The sequence below is a fragment of the Acanthochromis polyacanthus genome, chromosome 5 (genome assembly GCF_021347895.1).
Source record: "Acanthochromis polyacanthus isolate Apoly-LR-REF ecotype Palm Island chromosome 5, KAUST_Apoly_ChrSc, whole genome shotgun sequence".
Lineage (NCBI taxonomy): Eukaryota > Metazoa > Chordata > Actinopteri > Pomacentridae > Acanthochromis > Acanthochromis polyacanthus.
The window spans coordinates 18090640-18110168 of NC_067117.1; the positions used below are offsets into that span (position 1 = coordinate 18090640).

Genomic DNA, 19529 nt, shown 5'->3' on the forward strand with positions numbered 1-19529 from the left:
ATTGTATTAAAATAAATTTTCTTTTTGGCTTCTATTGCCAGTTTTGTCCCATATGTTTGATATATACTTTAGGTGTCCAAATTAGTTCACCATGTATGTTTGACCGATGCTTATATTTACAGTGAAGAAAACATCTGTTAATGCCCCACACTAAGCAGTTAGCCAACAGCTTACATGCAATCTGTAGTAAAGCCAAACTGTGACTATATAAAACATGCATTTTTTTTTACTAATATAAGCAATAAGAATAAAGTTTTTCAAAATGTTTTTTCTTATCTGTGTAGCCTCCTGCACATTGCTTTGCTATTATGTGCATGAAACTCCAGCGAAACAATAAGAACTAATATTAAACTACCAAACTTCAAACACAAGAAAAACACAAAAAAACACAAGGAGTCAGTCACTTTCCGAATACAACAGTTTAATCGTAGTACTGATTCGTAACAAAAAATACCCCCCCCCAACCCGACTTTATTTTCTTGCCCCTCAGTCCAGTGCTGGTCTGACTCATGTACAGAGACGTACAGATACTGAAAGACAAGAATTAGCACATTGCAAATAGAAACCTCTATCCAAAAGATTCTGAATGCAGCCAGAATGAGAATGTGCTGTTGGAAAGTTGAAGTTGTGTTGTGACATTCAGCCCAGGTACGCTTCCACGTCCTCGCCCCTGCTGTCCAGAACCCAAACCAGGACCAAGTCTTTTCTGCTCTAGATGTCCTTGATTACATCCTCCAGTTCCTCTTTGGAATACATGTGGAAGGTCTTACCGGGCTCTACTGTCGCCAGCTGCAGAAGACACACAGTTTAAGAATGTTTGCACGTAAAACCAGGGATTGTAACTCTGGCAGTCGTGTGCTTGTTTTTTCTGAGCCAAACAGAAGTCAAAATATCTGAAGTTATGTCCTGTCATTTGAAATGGGCATTTTCACTAATAAATCCAACCTTTAAAGTGTCTACAAGCACTGTGTAGTCATACATTCAAGAGACCGATGTGGAACAAACCTCGATGTTGGTGGCGTTGAGCTTCTCCTCCATCACCTGCTTCAGAATGGTGAGAGACGACTTGATGGCATCTTTTAATGTCATGGACTGTTAGAGAGGGGCACAGAAAGACACAATTCTTTAATCCCAGTGATTTGCATGACTTAACTCTTCACAACTTTCACCTATATATGATGGCAACATCTGATAAATTTTCAACTCATCATAAATTTTCCCTTGAACCCTCAAACGGCCATTTTTCTGACACAAATATGTACCTACAGCCACTAGCAACCAGCACTTGCATGAGGTAGAGGAAGCCATACATTAACACCTAATTGCTTATAACCTTTTCATTGTGTTGAATACAACACACATAAAATGATCTTAATCTTCATAGATCTCGAATGTGTTGTTAAAATGTATAAATATTTCTGTTTAGAGTTTCTACTGTCTTATCTGGCACACAACTGGCTGTAACTTGTCAGAGTGACACCTACCAAACCTAAATTAGTCAGCACAGTAATCGCTAATCACAGCCACATGTTTGTGGTTACTGTAGTGTGATTACTGCGTAAAGTGCGCACTGCTCCCCCCACTGTTTTGTGGTCGAGCGCAGATGGACAGACGTGGTATCTTCGGCATTTTTGTGGGAGTTTTTCAGATAAAATTGCTCTGAATCTGGACAGACTAAAGGCTTTAAGAGAATCCATAAGCTTTTTCAGCTTCTTTTCTTTTGCTGCACCCACGAGCCAAAGCAGCTGAATGCTGACATTTTCCAAGAGTGCATGTTTGTGAGAGCTTTTGGTTTCACAAGTTGTACATTTGGCCTGGAAAACCATTTGTGTGTTTATAGCAGCAGAGTCCAGGCAGTTCAAGTAATTAAATGAGATTCCATCATCAGTCCTAACTTCTCTGGGAACGGCGAAGTGGATGAATTCTAACTGCTGAGTCAGGATGTGCAGTCTTGGGTCTCTAACAACCCGGGGCATGCATGCAAGGGTTACATATGAATATGCAGAAGTCACTACCTTGTGGTAGACCTCTTGGAGAGAGCTCTGTGCTCCCTCAGATGCAGAGCCGATGGCCCGAGCATCACACTGTACAAAGGTTCCTGATGGGTCCATGTGGTAGCTGCATTAAACAAAAAATGTTAAGTCTCTATGTCTTCAAAATTAAAAAGAAAACATCCTTTAAATTTGAGAACATTGCACAATTATCTCTACATACAGCTGGGGTCCTTTTTCATCAACTCCACCAAACAGAAGCGCTACGCCGAAGGGTCGACTCTGGATAAAATATAACACCGGGAAACAAAACAGACAGACAAGTACAGTTTATGTTAGTTTACTTGAACATCATCATGCAGTCTACACTTGAAAAACACAATATGGAGATTTAAAAAAGCTACTGACCATAGCACCAGGGTCAGCGTCCTCCTCTCCAAACTGCAGCGCCAGGTTGGACACAGCCTGAGTCACACTCTCCACTGTCATTGTCTCATTGTAAGTGAACCAGTGGTTCTGAAAAGGAACATTTTATTTAACTACAGAAAAAAGCACATCCTCAGCAGACTCCTTGAATTACACTGTACTCAGAATTTATACCTGTGTTTCCACTCTTGCTTTGTCAATAAGAGTCTTGGCATCAGCTATCAAGCCACTCATGGCACAACCTTTGAGGTGGAAAGAAAGAAGGTTAAAGATCTTTGTCCCTAAAAGCCTTGACCGAAAGTAACAATCAGCACTGTCAGCAGGGAGAAAGGTCATTCCATGCTATTGGAGGGAACATTATTATTTGAGAATGCACATGTCACCACTGCCCTGATCAAACTTGGCAGTAATTTACGGGAAATCTGAAACATGTGCATGCATTTGAAATGATTGTATACAACTCTAAGGAAGTGTTCTTTAAATTTAGGGAGACAGTGTATTTCTAGATGTATCTTTAAGATACACTACTCAGTGGCAAAACAGTCTTCCTGATCTGTTGGCTCCAAATACAAAAACAATCACAAGGCAAATTTCTTTAAGATTTTTGTCACAATAATGTAAATTCTCATGTGGTAAAGCCTACAGAAGTGCTGCTTTTGAAAGAATGAAAATGTTCACCTTACAAATCACAACACTGGAAGTGTTTAAACAGCAAATGTATTTGTTTTGGTTTTTTAGCTGTACTTTCATTTAAGCAAGTTATACCATTATTAGTACTATTTTTTTGCTTACTAACATCACTTTATTTCTGTACATTTCATGTCATTCCACAATATCAGACATCATGATTTGCACTATGCACAAATATTTAGACATTAAAAATAAATACATGACGCTATCAAAATAATATTATGAGTATTTTTTAAAAAAAACAGGTGATTACTTACAAAGTGTAGTAAACAAAAAAACCTAAATCCTATTTATATTTGCTGTGAGCATCTTGTCTCTTCAAGAAGTCCCACACTAAATCATTTTGAGACACCGCCTGCAGGAATCTGTTCTTTTGGTCACTGAAATCTTCTAAATTTCTTGCTCTATCCTTTGCTATATTTACAAATTGGTGATTTCCACTAGCATCTAAAGTAACAGTCTATGGCTATAATCAATGATTGGCTGTAGAATCAGATGGCTGTTTGGTAAATGTGAATTATTATTCACACTGTTTGCCTTTGTGACTTATGTTGTATTTAAAAACTCCATGTTCTCTCTTTTTGGCTTTAAGTTTCAATTTTGGCTTTGGTGTCAACACCAAAATACCAATGCAATGCAAATATAATTTAGCTACCAATGCAACACTCAACTGAGTTAGTTGACTGACTGATTACATTATCTTTGATGATATAAACCAACAAATAACATTAAAATCACATATGTATTCTTTAGTCCGTGTCCAGATTTGTCATATAACAAATCAGCATGTGTCCCTGGTAGCTGACACTCAGTTTGTATTTTCACTTACCAATGTGACTGTCAATCTCCACGATCTTCTCAATGCTGTTGGGCTCCATCAGGGGAGAGGTGATCCTCTTCTCCACAGCCAGACACACCCCCTCTGATGTCTGGATACCAATGGCAGTGGAGCCCAACTGGGAGAGCAAGGCCGGAGCAAAGAAAACTAATGAGCCTGTATTCAGGACACCTGCTTTCAACTTTATTGTACAATAACATAAAGAAGTGGTTACTGCTTCAGTATGCAATACTCACTTTAATTGCCTCTATGGCATATTCAACCTGGAACAATCTTCCCTCAGGGGAGAATGTGTTCACACCTCTAGAAAATAAATGTGAAAATGGACAATAGTTACCGTTAATTTTTTTTTTAAATATTTTTTTAGTCAGCAAAAATTGTAGAATTACAGGTTCAAACATTTTAAATCGGGTTAAAAATTTCACTAAAAAGAGAAAAGATGGTGACAACGAAAGTGAAAGCAAACTAACTTTTTCAGCTAACAGTTGTTTGCTAGCTGGTTGCTATCTACCAAAACAACAAAGTTACAATAAGGGTTATCTAAAACAGCACTTTCGGAGTGTTCTTATGCATCAGATTACATCATTGGCTGTGGAAACACTTAACACTATTGTGCTCTGGTTAGTTTGTTCATTCCCACTGAGAAGCGCTCAATAAATGACAAAGCAGTTTGTGTTGTACCAACCTGTCATATTCCGATCGGGTCAAAAACATCTTTTACCGTTTAAAACAGGACCTACAAAGAGAAAGGGATTGATTATATAAGACTCCTGAACTGCAAAAACGAGCTAAAGCAAATATTATAAGCAAAGTCGAGTCTTTGATTTGGAGTTTGCCGTGACACCGGGTAATTAGCTAGCCAGAGTTAGCTGCGGTGCCGAGCAGGCATGCTAGCTTACAGGAACAGACAGCTACAGGAACAAGTGGACGTAAAACGCTCTTATACGTCCAACATCAACATTCCGTCAATATAAAAAAAGCTTCAAACATTATATATGTGCAAATTCACAACACTGTTAAAAACAATTGCACTTATAAGACTCATTTACCTTCAGCCACAAACCCTTGAATGAGTTCGCTAGTTTCAGGGGAAGCGTCTGGGGTGTAACATCCAAACGCGCCGGATGTCAACAAATCGGAAACTATGGTTCCGCCTCTAAGGGGACGGTAGATAAACAACAAAATTACCAACCAGGAGAAATTGTGCTGTCATCAAATAACTTGGAACTTATTTATTATTTTATTTTATACAAGACACATTTACTGTCATCTCAGCATTGGTTAGTGTTGTACAAGATTAACTGTGGAATGAAACTGCATTTCTTTCCAGGAACTATGACAGGACAAAGTACACACATCATTTAAACAGAGCACATATAAAAGAACAAGACCTCACTGCATGCAACAAATGAGTAAGCAAAGTGCTTCTGTAGTATATAAAAATGTAATAATAATGATAATAAGCTGTTGTTGCTTTCGGCAATGTAAAAGAAAAAATAGTAAATAAGCTATATGCTATAAAATGTAATATTTACAACTCAACATTACTGCTTGTTAAAGAGTGGTAGAAACAAAAAAGAAAAAAAATCTACTGTATTAAAAGGATATAAAAAAAAATCATATTAGTATCCGAGTAACAGTAGCTGGTGGTATAAATATTTAGCTTTATGTCTTTTTTCTCTTACTTTTTAATTGAACTTCATTAAACCTAATTATTATTATTTGTCTTGTGAGCTACTTTTTTCCACACGGAAGACTGAAAATCAGAATCAAGATGGGTCCAATAGAGTTTCACAGACAAGGAATATGACCTGCTGTTTCAAAACATAAGAGTAAACACTGACAAGTTGAACATTTAAAGAAGAATAAACGATTTAGAAAACATAAACAAAAAATGTTTAAAACTAAATAAAATTAACAAGTGTAATAAATCAAAGCTATTATAAGGTAGTGAAATGAAAACAAGATGTGCAATGTTATTTATGTGGGCCAAGGGAGGCAAGACTACGATTTATCAAACAGGAGATTACAATGTGAAGAATTTCATCATATGTAATCATCCATATAATTCATGTTTGTGGACAAACTATTTGCATATACAGTCCCATATGGTCTAGCGGTTAGGATTCCTGGTTTTCACCCAGGCGGCCCGGGTTCGACTCCCGGTATGGGAAGTGGATTTTGAAACCTAACACAACTCAGATTATATATCTGATCAATAATCGTTGTTGAGAGAGACGATGGTACAGTCTTTCAGTCAGTAATAACTCCTGCATGTCATAACATTGATTCAACCACTGAGGGGCGTCGTGGAGCTGAATTCTAACAGTCCTCATCACAAGCAGTGAAAATCTGAGAAAGTATCTGGGATCCTAAATTTAAGAAATACTATTGGAATACACACTAAGTGCAGGTTATTGTGCATAAACGTGTATTATATGGATAATCTTTCTATGATTAGGTCACCACAACTTCCAAAAAATGGTACAAATCCATATTTACCAAACATTATTAAAATTATCAAAATTAAACATAATTTTGAGGCAGTAAAAGTAATCGATGCGCAATTGAAACAGTGCAATTTGAGTAAATGTACTAGTCTACATAACAGATCATTTTTGCGTTGTTGATTATGGTGTGTTTCAGGTGGCTGGAGCCAGTTTAATTAACTTTTTACTGTTGTAGTGATAAAAGAAAATGATCATACATTGTAGAATTTGCTTTAAGTTGCTTTTTTCTTTTGAAATGCATCTGTCATGCAAATTAAGTAAAGTGCAATAGTCTCCACACTGTAATTTAATCAATCGGTTGGATTTTGTTTAGTTAAAACAAAAATGTTTTGTTTTTTTTTTTACTTTTGAATGGATAATCCATATGACACATAAGAAAATGGATAATTTTCGCAGTTAGCTGCAGAAATGTCTCTCCTGAGATGCTGTATTGTAACAAGTTAAACAGAGAGGAGGGTACCAGGAGGAGTCAGGTTTCATTTCCCGGCTGGGATCACTTTAGTCCTGTTTTGGTTCTGTGCTGGTGCTCTAACGTGGCGCTGCATGATGGATCTCTGTAAACTCTGAAATCTCACTACACTAAGACCCGCTGCTGCTTCAGATACACAAACAGGACGAGTTTTCTTCTGCTCAGCACTGCATTCAGGGTGAAGTGACAAGAACTGACAAGGGTCCGCTGAAAACTGCAAACATGAGGAGCGAGAGGGTGGATGTTATTTTTCAGGCTCTCCTCTGGATCCACAGTAAGTAGGCTGGAGTTAGACACAGTTTTACTGATGTTACAAATGTGTAGAGTATGCATACATGACTTAATATATAGGTTGTAAAAGAAGACCACTCATTTTGTCCATGTAAATAAATACAAATCAGTTGTATTTTTTTCAGATTTTAGTTTTTTTTTTCTTGCACCGGATGATTCTATCTCAAGTTTAGGAAAGATCTGATTAATTTTCTGACAATTTGCGAAGGCAGAAATGATGCATTTGAGAATCTTCAGGTTGATATTGAAACCAGATTCAGTGTTTTCCTCCTATGCATTCTTGACAGATGAGTATCACTGAGTCAATGTCTAACTCATCATTCCAGTGCAAGAAAGCTCTGCAACTAATCACACAACACCAATATTAGTCAGAGTATGAATTTTATATCATTTCCAATTACATATCCATTTGTGGTGTATTTTTACAGCAGCATTAAGTCATTTCTATTGTATCTTGACCTTCTTTAAAATTCACTCTGACCCTAAATATTTTGTATTTATTATTTAAGGTTCTTCGGTTGTACTTCAATCTGAGTTTAAAGGGTTAAAGAGCCATTCCTCCAACAGGACACATACATTTTAACACAACACACAGCATGCAGTAGCTGTCTGACTGTGTCTGTTTTTACAATTCACTTTTCCCCCCCTCTTGTTTCTATTTCAGTCCCAGTGGCCTTCTTCTTCACTGCAGGTAAGCTCCTATTTCCATGTGCACACTCATGGTTCGCATCAGTGTGTTATTCTTCCGTCAGTATTAAACAGTCTGTCCTCCTCTGTCCCTCAGTGTCCTGTCAGTCTGACAGCAGCAGCAGTGTGGTGGTGGCAGGTTACAATATGAGCGCCCCCGTCGGCTCCAGGATGGTGCTGCAGTGCATGAGCGGCCGCATGGTGTGGACCAGAGACAGGGTGAGGGACAGGCAGAGGGTGGTTCACTGGGACATGTACCGCAGTGATCCAGACTACGCCATGGAGAGGGTGGTGGACATGTTCTCAGCGGGCGAACAGAGGATCTACAACTCCTACAACCTGGCCAGGGTTAGCCTCAGCAAGACGGCCTTCAAGGATGGGAACTTCTCTCTGGTCATCAAAGGTCAAACACACCCTGACTTTAACTTTAATATGTGTGGTGCTGGTTAATTATTTTGAATAACATTTCGTATTTATTTGATCTCCATTAGCTGCAACAAGTAGCTACTCTTCCTGGAGTCACAACATAGAACATGCTCGTTACAGAACATTTTACACCCATTTTACAACAACCAAGTGACACTAAAATTAAAAATTAAGTGAGCTGATATTACATTGCTCGTGTGTCTCCATGTGGCTTTGCTCTTATTTGACATTTAATGGAACCAAACTGCTAACATTACAGTCTTCCAGTGTCCCCTTTTTTAGGTCTTCATTAAGATTTTGGGTGCATCTTTTTTACAGTCCATCAGCTTCAAAGACATAAAGGGTAGAAAGACATTTACCTGAGATCAGCCAGTGGGCATAACGTTGCATTAGTGGAGCTAAACAGTTCAGTAAACTGTTTAACAAAGGTGGAAAGTTCAGTTGATATGCTTCAGAATCAGATATTATTTGCTTGTAGCTTATAGTCCAACAGCGAAATTTAACAACTGAGCTGAGAGTTCATAAATACCTAACTTTTTTTTTCATTTACCTTTATTTCAATTTCAGTCAGGAAATAAAATTAGTAGGCACACAAACAAGTAATTTGGATAACCACAAAATAATAAAAGGCAAAATTAGGAAAATATTTAGGAAACATTAGTATTTTTTGCATTTTAGATATAAAATCAAATTAATCAACTAAAACAATGGCAGCTGGAGGTAAAATAATTACACTAAAACACCTGAATTGCATAAAGGATAAAAATGAGCCGAATTTTAGACTGTTATTTCATGTTGCAGGTGCCCAGTGACTGAAACTGCATTCCTAGCACCTGCAACAGAATCCACTCATTTATGCACGTATGATACAAAAAAAGAAACAATAATGGCCCTCACAAGTAAATAAAACCTGGTGTCTATCATCTTGACAGAGAGGGATGGCCACCCACCCTTAGTACATAGACTCACAGTGTGTAGACAACACTAACTCACTTATACTTGTCTTATCAACCTAAAGAGCTTATAAATGTAAGGCATGCGTGAAAAATAATGAATATTCTGCACTGGTACAATTTCCTAACAGACCATGAGTTTATCCATCACATTCATCCTGATGACGTTTCTCGTGCTGACAGATGTGACAATGAACGACAGAGGCCTGTACTCCTGTAACCTCCATCATCTCTACTGCCACCTGTACGAGACGGTCAGAGTGCAGCTCAACGTCACCAAATCACGTCTGTATCACACCTTCATAGCACCTGTCAGCATGAGAGATGAAGTACACATTAATATTAACATAATCTGTTGATTCGGTCCGTGTTTTGTTTTGTTTTCCATAAAGGCCGTAAAGAGCAGCGGTTCTGGGATGGACACAAGGCCGTGTACGTGGTGCTGCTGGGGAGCACCGTGGTGTTGCCCTGCATCAACAGACGGACGGTGTGGACGGACTGGAGCGAAGAGGAGGAGGACCAGCAGGTGGGCGTGCGTCCTCAGACATATCAGTCTGAGATGAGAGTTACTTTTAGTTGTGACATTATCATGACTGAAATTTGCTTTTGCCCTCCAGGTGGTCCACTGGGACCGACAGTCTCCTGGAGTTCACCATGATCGAGCTGACCGGCTGGTGGACCTGTACGCCTCTGGAGAGCAGCGCAGCTACGGACCCTTGTTCCTCCAGAGGAAGATGAACATCAGTAATCAGGCCTTCTCAGAGGGAGACTTCTCCCTTACCATATCAGACCTGCAGGTATGTGGGACCTAACAACTGATGCAAATGCCACACACTGTAAATATACACTGCTGTGATAAACAGTACGCTTCTCGTTATGCTTTCAAATGTGTCTACCCATGCAATTTGGATACAGCTCTTAACAAAAGTGGGTTTCTGTGTGTGTGTTCATGTAAACAGTGTTTCCAAACCACATGGAAGTTTCATTAGCAATGTAGCTCTTGTCAAGTCAGGCTTTATTCCTCCACTGGGGAAATGAGGCTGGCAACCACAACAAGTTGAGCAATCATTTGAAGAAAACTAAATTAAAAAAAAAAAAAGCAACAACTGTTGTTGTCCTTGGGGCTTGTTACAGTTACAAGCAGAGATTTAATGTCTTTGGTCACATTTTAGACAACAATAAGGGTCCCAGTGTTTTTCAGTCGAGCTCAGAAATCTGAAAATAGGTCAGATTCATGCTCAGGAGGTTTTGGGGCTCATCAAACACACCGTGGCATGAGGCCAGTTTTCTGATCAGCTGCAGAGAACAATCAGCTGACTGTCAGCTTTGGGCCTGTTTTTAGTTTAATAGCAGAATTTTTTTAACGTTTTCATGTAACACAAAAGCAGTTTGTGTATCATGAGTGATAGACAGAAAACTTGCACATAACTCCTCAGTTTTCAGAGTGTTTCAGAGTGATTTCACTTGAACCAATGAATACCGGCACTACACAGCTGTTGCATTAAGTCTTTTTTTTTAAAAAATACTTATTTCTTAACTCATTTATGAAGCCAAGCACATGCTGAACAATATGGGGTTTTTTTTTGTTTCTAGTAGCGCAGTCAGGCTGCTAGCAGTATATTGAAGTTGTATAAACATGAGCATGCAATATTTTTCAGCACTTTACACGTTTGTGGTGATTTTTAGAGAGTGACATGTAGCAACAACTGATGTTACTGACTGGATTTTAATGCATTTTTGTGGAGATACTTGTGAAGAAGATAAATCCTGCTGATTTAGGTGATTGTCTGAATTTTTATCTTGTCCCAGGCTTTTTATTTGGTTCTAGAGTGGAGTTTTGCAGATGCTAGCAGACTTAGCTAAGGTGGTTAACCTGGTACAGAAAGCTGGAAAACATCTAGATTTTAACATTTTCACTGCAGAAAATTTAGCATTCTTTTAACAGCATTTAACTAATGTGCATAACCCTCTGAATCCAAAGCAGTTACTGTCACGTTTTTACTTACCATGGGCCCATTTTTAACTGCGATATGAAATCCTGCACCTCTATGAAGCAATTCAACTTAGACTAGAAGTAGAGAGAAGTTAAAAATATCTGCTGTCTCACATGACACATAAATGCCATAAGTCATCAAAAAGTAAAAAATTATACTGAATTTTTCTTTTTAAAAAATATTTGAAAAAACAAACAAATGGATCAATCAACAGATTTGCCCACAGGTGTTACCAATACTAAAAAAAAATTAGATGGTGACACACCGTGGATATTTTACTACTCACATTTTAATTGGTTCCACAGTTGTTTTCACTCTGCTCTGTCTAAACAGTCTGGAATTTCTGACTAGTTCAGTTGAAAAGTCCCTGAATTTTTGTCAATGAATCACTCATGGCTTTTCAGTTGTCCTGAGGAGCTCAGAATTTTAGTTTTTTTACTGAATGTGGTTCGAGCAAATTGAAATTTTAAATGAGATGTAAAATGTAAAAAGTGATTTTAGACTTAGATTTGGATCATTGTCCCGACACATCCATGTGTCATTAATTAGCTCAGTGAGTGCTGAAAGCTGGAAATCCAGTGATGGTTTAAATTTTTACAGTTTCTGTCAATTTTGTCAATTTGGTGAGCTCTAGGAGACAAAAAGCCTTTCAAATCCACTGTGGGTTTGGGTTCAGAGGATTAGGTTCAGTTTAACAGAGCTGTCAGAGTATCCTGTTGTAAAATATTTCATGCATTACAGAGCAGAGTTTACAGCTAAAACTTTAAAAATGCCTTTCTTTAGTGCAACAATATAATTCATCTGTAAACCCATCTGAAGTCAGGCTGACCACAACCAAAGGCACGTTTTTATTCCATCTCAGAGGGCATTATTTCCTTTATCGCTTTCATGTGTGGTCAATTGAAGTAGTTTGGGAGGTCTGGTCCAGATGCGAACTGTCAGCTCACCCTCTAGACAGAATTCACAGCGTTTTTAAGCATCTCTGAAGATGGCATTATGTTCTCTGACTGTTTAGTATATACAGCCATTATTCATCATTCTTCAAATGTAGCATGAATGTTTGCTTGGACTTGATGATGAGCTGATCAGAGGTCACTGTTTCCTCAAAGAACATGTTCTGGCCAACAAAACAAAAACTTATTCAGCTAATTCAGATTTTTTTTTTAAAAGCACATAATTGTCTCATAGGATTAAAATATTATACTGAATTGGTAAAACTAATTATAGGTGTACACCTTGAAACTGTGATGACTGTAGATTTTCTTGGCTGTTGGGTTGAATATGTGTGTGAAGCATCCACATTTTAGAATGTGCAGCTTCTTTGCAACAACATCCGTATTTGAATTACTGTCTAGTAACATGGCTTTGTGTTCTGTCAGAATCAGCTCGGCTGGCTGAAAATGTGAGCATGTGCAAGGAATTTTTTTGTTTCTTCCAAAGAATTTTCTTCACTTTAGGGTCTTTATAATATGTGTTAAATGAGTCTGGATGGATGTGCACTGATACTTAACTGAACTGTGGGATGCACAAAACTGTGAGGCAGTGTTTGTAGCTGTATTTGATGGTGTACATGTGTGTTTTAACAGCCCACAGACGAAGGGATGTATTCCTGCCACCTCCACCATCACTACTGTGGTCTACACGAGAGGAGAGAGTTTCAGGTCCGAGTCGAGCCTCCACTGATTCAGACCACTGTTCCGGCCAAAGCACTGCCCAGCGAAGACAAAGGTAACACAAACACACAAATACATCAACACAATCTCTCTTCCTGCTCTTGTTGAGGGCCAGTGTGACTAAGTGCCTTAGCAGAGCGGATGTTTTATGACTTGAGATTTGAACTATCTTGTGTACAATTAGAGGAAAAAAAGCACACACAAACACACATCTGTTTTTTCCACCACTCTCCCCCTCTGTGCTGTCTTGTTTGGTCCTCATTCATCCTCGCTGAATCGCCTCTTGGGCCCACCGAACAGCAGAGCAGCAGCAGCACAAGAAATTTAAAGCGTGGGTGAAGGAATTCACTTTTATCTGAAGTTTTTCTGTTTCATGGGAGACTTTTTTCTTGCACTGTCAGCTTGTCCGACGCCAGACCCCTGAAACCTCACACACTCTGACACACTGAAAAGCCCCTAAGCCTCCTCCTCATCTGCTTACACCTTCATCTTAACACCCCATACTTGACTTTTTCATTTTCATGGTACTACACAACACTCTTGTGCTTTGTTTTGCTCCTTTCTTTTGTATGTCAGCTTTTATCTTCGTCCATTTTCCGCTCTGCTTGTTCCTATCTCTCATTTGTTGAGTGTCTCAGTGCACTGGCCTGCTTGAAAATTCCTTTCACTGTGCGCACATTAGTAGCAGAGAAAAGAAATAAAGAGAGGAGGGGTGTCGCGGGGTAAAGAGGACTGGACTGGCATGTTGGCGTGCCAGCCGCCTACCTCAGATTCTTTGAAAATGAGAGAGTTTCTGGTGCATGTGTCTGCAAAGCCGATAATGGCAGACGTATCAATGTGGGAAAATCGTTGAGAGAGGTTTGGAAATAGGAATGCCTGCGGCCGAGTCCATCTGTGTGTGTGTGTGTGTGTGTGTGTGTGTGTGTGTGTGTGTGTGTGTGTGTGTGTGTGTGTGTGTGTGTGTGTGTGTGTGTGTGTGTGTGTGTGTGTGTGTGTGTGTGTGTGAGTGTAAAAGAGCATGCCAAAAGGACCGATCTCATTTCAGTGGAATCTCTCGGATACAGTGTTTGGACTCAAGTCCTGCTCTGCCCACACATTTAATCCTTCACTCTCTGAGCTGTAATAATACAGTAGGATTGCACCATGTGAACTGTGCTGGTTAGAATTGCCCCGATTTATCCCCAGCACAGGAGTGAGTTTGTACAGTTTCCTCCTCAGTGCTCTCAGACACTGTCGCGGCCCACTGCAGTATTAAGTCTTCTTATCTGCCTTGTCTTGCCCTCTCTGACTGTCTGCTGCCCTGTTGACTTTGGCGCCGCTCTGACATTCTGCAGAAGTTTCCCTCCATCTTCACCCCACCTCTGCCTTTCCTCTGTCCTGTTCTTTCCTTTTTTTCCCTCCTTTGATGATCCTACATTCTCAGGTTTGTGTATTTTTGCCACGTTCCTTTAGCTCTCAGTTTTCCATCACTTGCCTCTCTTTTCTCTGTATGAGAAAAAAGGAGCCTTTTCTATCGTTTGTTGACAAGAACGCGAATTGTGCTTCACCTGCACATCAGCTGTCCACCCAAAACGATCCAAAAAAGAAACTCAGGATGCAGGTTTTTGAGATAAAGTGAGATGGAAAAAGAAAAAAGAAAAAGAAGTGAGGGATCGAGGAGTTTGTTGATGAAAAGGGGGAGAGGAGATGTAGGTCAACCCTCCCCTCCCCTCCCATCAGAGTTATTTCTCTGTGCACATTGGGAAGGGAGTTTAAACACAAACACACATGTTCTCACGTCAGGAGAAAATAGTTTGATATTTGTTTTTATGTATGCAGCCATATATGTGCTGAAAGTGCCGTGTTTGTCTGGGCAAGGTCTTTTCGAGCTTATTTGGCGAGGCAGGCCTCTGGAGAACCATCCCAGAGTCCCCTTCCTCTCCCCTGGCTCTCCTCCTCCATTCCACCCGGCTCTGTCCTTCCTTCACTCCTCTTGCTCTCGTCGCTTTTTCTGTGTTTTGCTGCCAGGAAAAGTAAATCACAGCATGACACTCAGCCTGGATCTCATTTTGGCTCCGATATGTTAAGTCTGAGGTCCACAGCTGCTTCTTGCCTTGCACTTTTTTTTCTTCTTATGAAGCTAAATGAAACCAGGCTTCCCTTCGTCCTCTGCTCCTCAACTCTCAACAGAACTTCACATATCACCTAATGCCCACCGACTAATTGTTTCTCACCCCACTAACGTGTTCAGCGTTGTGTGCAGCCAGGAAAAGTGAAAGGAAAAAGCAACGTCTACAGTTTGTGAGGGGTTAAATGGCCACACACATTCATACACACACAAAAAAAACATATATCCATGTGCCATGCTCACAATAATTTCCTTGGAGAGCATACTGGCCTCTTAGTGTACCATTTAGAAATTCAGTTTTATTTGTTGTTGTTTTTCCTCCCTTCCACTGTACTTGTATAGACTTAGGTTCAGTTAAGATTATGCAAAAATGCTATAATTTAAGCTATTTATGTGTTTTATATGCAAAGATCTTGATTTATAAAGTATCTAAAGCTGCCAGACACACGCAATGAAAAATGGAATGTTTTCTCCTTGAGATTTAATGGAATAGAAGAAAGTGTCAAGAAAATACTCAAGTAAAGTACAAATACCTCAACTTTCAACACGTCCTTAGCTGCTAGGGGTGAGTGAGGTCTGCTCGGGTTTTATTTCTTACATCTGTGAACCTCCTGATGATGCACTGGTCTGTTTTTGAGACAAAATATGAAGAATAGTGGAAATTAAACGCTGACTGTTGCTGCTTTTCATCACTCAGACGCTACTAAGGCTGAATCATCGCGAGTCATCACTGTCGTCCTGCCAGACCAGAGACATCACTTTCTCCTGCCGCTGGGCTACGTCCTCACCTCCTTCCTGCTCCTGGCCTTCATCATCCTCATCATCATCCTCATCACACGACGGCATAGAAGCAAAGGTCTGAACTGCAGTTTCTTAGTCTGACTACAGGTGGTGCACTCAGAGTTTACTTGTCTTAATCTTCTAAATTGCTCTTGTGTTTTCAGAATTTTATCCTCAAGTATCCATGAGGTGAGTATTGAAAACGCACACATATACAGTCATGGAAAAAATTATTAGACCCCGCTTGTTTTCTTCAATTTCTTGTTCATTTTAATGCCTGGTACAACTAATGGCACATTTGTTTGGACAAATATAATGATAACAAAAATAGCTCACTTCAGTTCTTTCATCAATAGTTACAGCATTGTACTGCCATAAACAGCTTTTAGGATTCCATGTCTTCTTTATGTCTGGTTTAGTCCCATGATACACACAGGAGTTAGTGTTGATTCATAACCATTGTTTTTGATGACTGCCGCCATGCGTCTCGGCATGCTCTCCACCAGCTTCTGACATCGTTCTGCTGTAACAGCAGCCCATTCCTGCTGCACAAATTAAAACAAATTTGCTTTGTTTTTGGGTTTGTGGTTCTCCGTTTTGTGTATGATGATTTTCCACAGGTTATCAACTGGATTTAGATCTGGTGATTGAGCAGACCAAGGTATGGTTCCAATGTTCTGGTTCTCCATCCAGGCTGTAACTGACCTTGTCATGTGACAAGAGGCATTGTCTCGTTGGAAAATCCATTCATTCACGGCAAGAAAGAGTTTCCCAGCTGATGGAAGAAGACTGTTTTTAAGAGTAGCCCTGTGCATGACCTGGTTCATTCACCCTTCACACAGTTGTATTTGCCCTGTTACACCCATACTGCAACAACCCCAGATCGTTACTGATCCACCCCCATGTTTTACTGTAGAGGCAAGACAGTCTGGTTTGTAGGCTTCTCCAGGTTTCCTCCTAACCAGTAAGCTGGCTGGAATGGGCATCAACTGAAAATTGGATTCACCACTGAAGAGAACTGTAGCCCAATCATCAACAATCCAATCCCAGTAAAGAGTAACCAGGATTTCCTCTGCCTTTCATTGATGAAGGGCTTCTTCCATGCCCTGTGTGACTTCAGACCAGCTTCAAGAAGTCAGTTTTCAACAGATGAGTGACGGTCATCTCGTGGGGTAGAAAGACATTTCCTACGGCAACCAGCTAACAGTTTGGTAGCACCATGGTCGGCTTGTTTTCTCTTTGTGTAATGAACGGGTGTCTTGGAGAGCTTCAGTTTTTTCACTACCTGTCTCTCACTCATGCCAATTTCCAGCAGTGCCAAGATGGCTGCCTGTGTGGCTTCAAATCATTCTTTTGTTTTATACATTATGTGAGAGCAGACAACTTCTGAGTTGTGCTATGGCTTGAATGTAAGCAGGAAACCACTGTTGGCCTTTACATGTGCAGTGCTGCTTATGACATGAAATGGCCTCTTATACACCCTGGGAATCCAATTAAGCTTAAGCATGTCAAATAGGACATCAAGTATTATGTAATCAACTGCATTTTTGGTCGTGTTCATTGTATTCTTCAGGTCAGATACCTTTAGTGGTACCAGGCATTGAAATGAACAAGTAAATGAAGAAAACAAGGGTGGTCTAATAATTTTTTCCTTGATTGTAATTATCATCTTATCCTGAAACACACACCCGCATGTGTCCTCTCACTATATTAGGTCCAGCAGAAGTCAGAGCAGCTCAGATGAGTTTGAGATGGATGTTACTGAGGTGAATGTGTCCAGTCGGGAGGAGAGAAGATTTGGTAAGTAAGAGACAAGTGTAAATCCACTGTGGTTTGTCTTTTAAATGGATGAAAAGCTTGATTCTCTCCTGTGTTTAGATTACAAGAACAACCTGCTGAAAGAAAAAGTCCATGTGAACACACAACCTAAAGTCATTGATCTTGACAAAGGTATACATACACATGCAACATCTTGCATCTTGAATTATCTCCACTTTTCTTCCTCAACCTCAGGCTTGATTTTTCTTTCTTCTCACAGAGATGCAGAAGTTTTCTAAGTGAGAAAAATGAGAAGGGAGTGAAATGGGAGTCACTGGCTGGTCCAGAGGCTGCGTTCCAAACTAAACACCTCCAAACTGCCTTCTGTGCTGGCAGGAGAGATGCTACAGAGAAAAAATAATCAGTGTCGCAAAAAGCTTTGTTGTGAAATGCAGAAAAACAGTAGAAACGGTTCACGCTGAGATCTTGTGTTGTCAAATTGTTAGAATCACACAGAGAGGATTTTGTTTTCTATTACTGTACTCGATCAAACTAAAAAGTCTGGACAGAGATCACTTTGCACAGCATCACTGCACCACCCAGAGGGGACTCCTAACCAAACCTGGACTGTAAATGAAGGAAAAATGTGTACAGCTTGACTCGGTTCTGACTCAGAGAACATGAATTATCTGTTGTTACAGCTTGTATCTTTATTCCTCTTGTTAAAAGGATGGTTTTTTTGTTGCTTTTTTTTTTTTTAAATTTTGCCTTTGCTCCACTTTTCTGCTTCAGCGACTTGACTGAAACACCACTGAAGAGTCACTATCAGTGTGTACTGCTCCCTGCAGGCTTTAAATAACTGTATGCAAAATGAACATTTTAGCTGTGCGTGTAAAAAAGTTTTATTTTGATGCTCAGACTGTAAATTTGTGGAATGTACCAGTTTTCTTTTCACGTTTTAAAATTCTGCACTAATGCTGATTTTTCGAAGGAGAGATCTGTTCTCTCTTTATTCAGATTATTTTTTTGACTATCACAGTAAATGCAAATATTTGTGAACGCAGACAGGAGAAATGTTTGAATTTCATACTCATCCTGCTGTCAGACAGGTTGATGAAGAACAGGTCTGTTCAATTCAGATGTGTCACAGAATCACAGCAGTGTGACCCTGAGCGAGCATGCACAATTACAGAACGCTGACAACGAAGCAAAAGTCTGCCATCTTGTAATACTAAGTGCTCTAACAGAAGGCAACAGGACGTTTTTTCATTTTTGAAGAGGTTTCATTTGTTATTTAAGATGCTTCTTTAGTTCTGATTCATAGGGAGCTCCAGACATTTATTATCACCCCGAACTCACATGACTTAAAGCTTAATGACCCGAGGAACTGAGGAATAGAATAAAATCACTTTATTCATCCCTGAAGGGAAATTCAATAATAATAAACCCTCTTAAATGGAGAGAACCTTCAAGAAGAAGAACTTTAGTTACTTTTGACTGGAACCCTTATGAGTAGCATGATTAAGAACTTACCACTCAAATTTCTCGACTTGTAATTTAGATTTTGGTTCCTCAGTAAATCTGTATTATTCCATTTATCTATCAGTCTGTTCTTGTTTTTTTTCTGTCCACATTTTTGCCCTGGTCAAGTGCACCCCTTAGCTTGGGATCCACTGAATGAGCTGATATGTTAAACTATTAATACTAATGTCCATTATAGTCAAAGGGATACTTTCCTTGCAGTACAAGGTCTGAAACACACAACAATGAAGAAGTTTTGTGGCTTTTGCTTTCTTCAGTTACTTCACTTGCCTTTTACTTTCATTTGGCATGCTCATCTGTGCTTAGTACCAATTTAACTACCCGTTGCTGTGCTGTACTGCTAACTCAGTAAAGTTGTAATAAGCAAATCTGGAGAATTTGTGTGTGTTGTGGT

At 39.6% G+C, this 19529-nt stretch overlaps 2 protein-coding genes and 1 non-coding gene across 3 annotated transcripts; 2 read left to right on the forward strand and 1 right to left on the reverse strand.

Moving 5' to 3' along the window:
• Positions 1-404: 404 nt before the first annotated feature.
• On the reverse strand, positions 405-5092 carry psma5 (proteasome 20S subunit alpha 5). Its single transcript, XM_022204711.2, has 10 exons — positions 4995-5092; positions 4631-4681; positions 4182-4248; positions 3937-4063; positions 2592-2659; positions 2400-2507; positions 2215-2273; positions 2016-2118; positions 1006-1092; positions 405-789 (listed from the first exon to the last, which is right to left on the reverse strand). The coding sequence occupies exons 2-10, from the start codon at positions 4657-4659 to the stop codon at positions 712-714; spliced, it is 726 nt and encodes a 241-aa protein (XP_022060403.1). The 5' UTR covers positions 4660-4681; positions 4995-5092; the 3' UTR covers positions 405-711.
• A 955-nt stretch (positions 5093-6047) lies between these two features.
• On the forward strand, positions 6048-6119 carry trnae-uuc (transfer RNA glutamic acid (anticodon UUC)). The gene has a single exon. It is a non-coding gene; the product is annotated as a tRNA-Glu (tRNA).
• Positions 6120-6953: 834 nt separating this feature from the next.
• LOC110958257 (matrix remodeling-associated protein 8-like) lies at positions 6954-19503 on the forward strand. The gene is made up of 12 exons (XM_022204710.2): positions 6954-7198; positions 7880-7906; positions 8000-8305; positions 9465-9566; positions 9674-9807; positions 9899-10078; positions 12862-13003; positions 15753-15911; positions 16000-16024; positions 17550-17635; positions 17714-17785; positions 17874-19503. The coding sequence occupies exons 1-12, from the start codon at positions 7147-7149 to the stop codon at positions 17894-17896; spliced, it is 1308 nt and encodes a 435-aa protein (XP_022060402.1). The 5' UTR covers positions 6954-7146; the 3' UTR covers positions 17897-19503.
• The last annotated feature ends 26 nt before the right edge of the window (positions 19504-19529 follow it).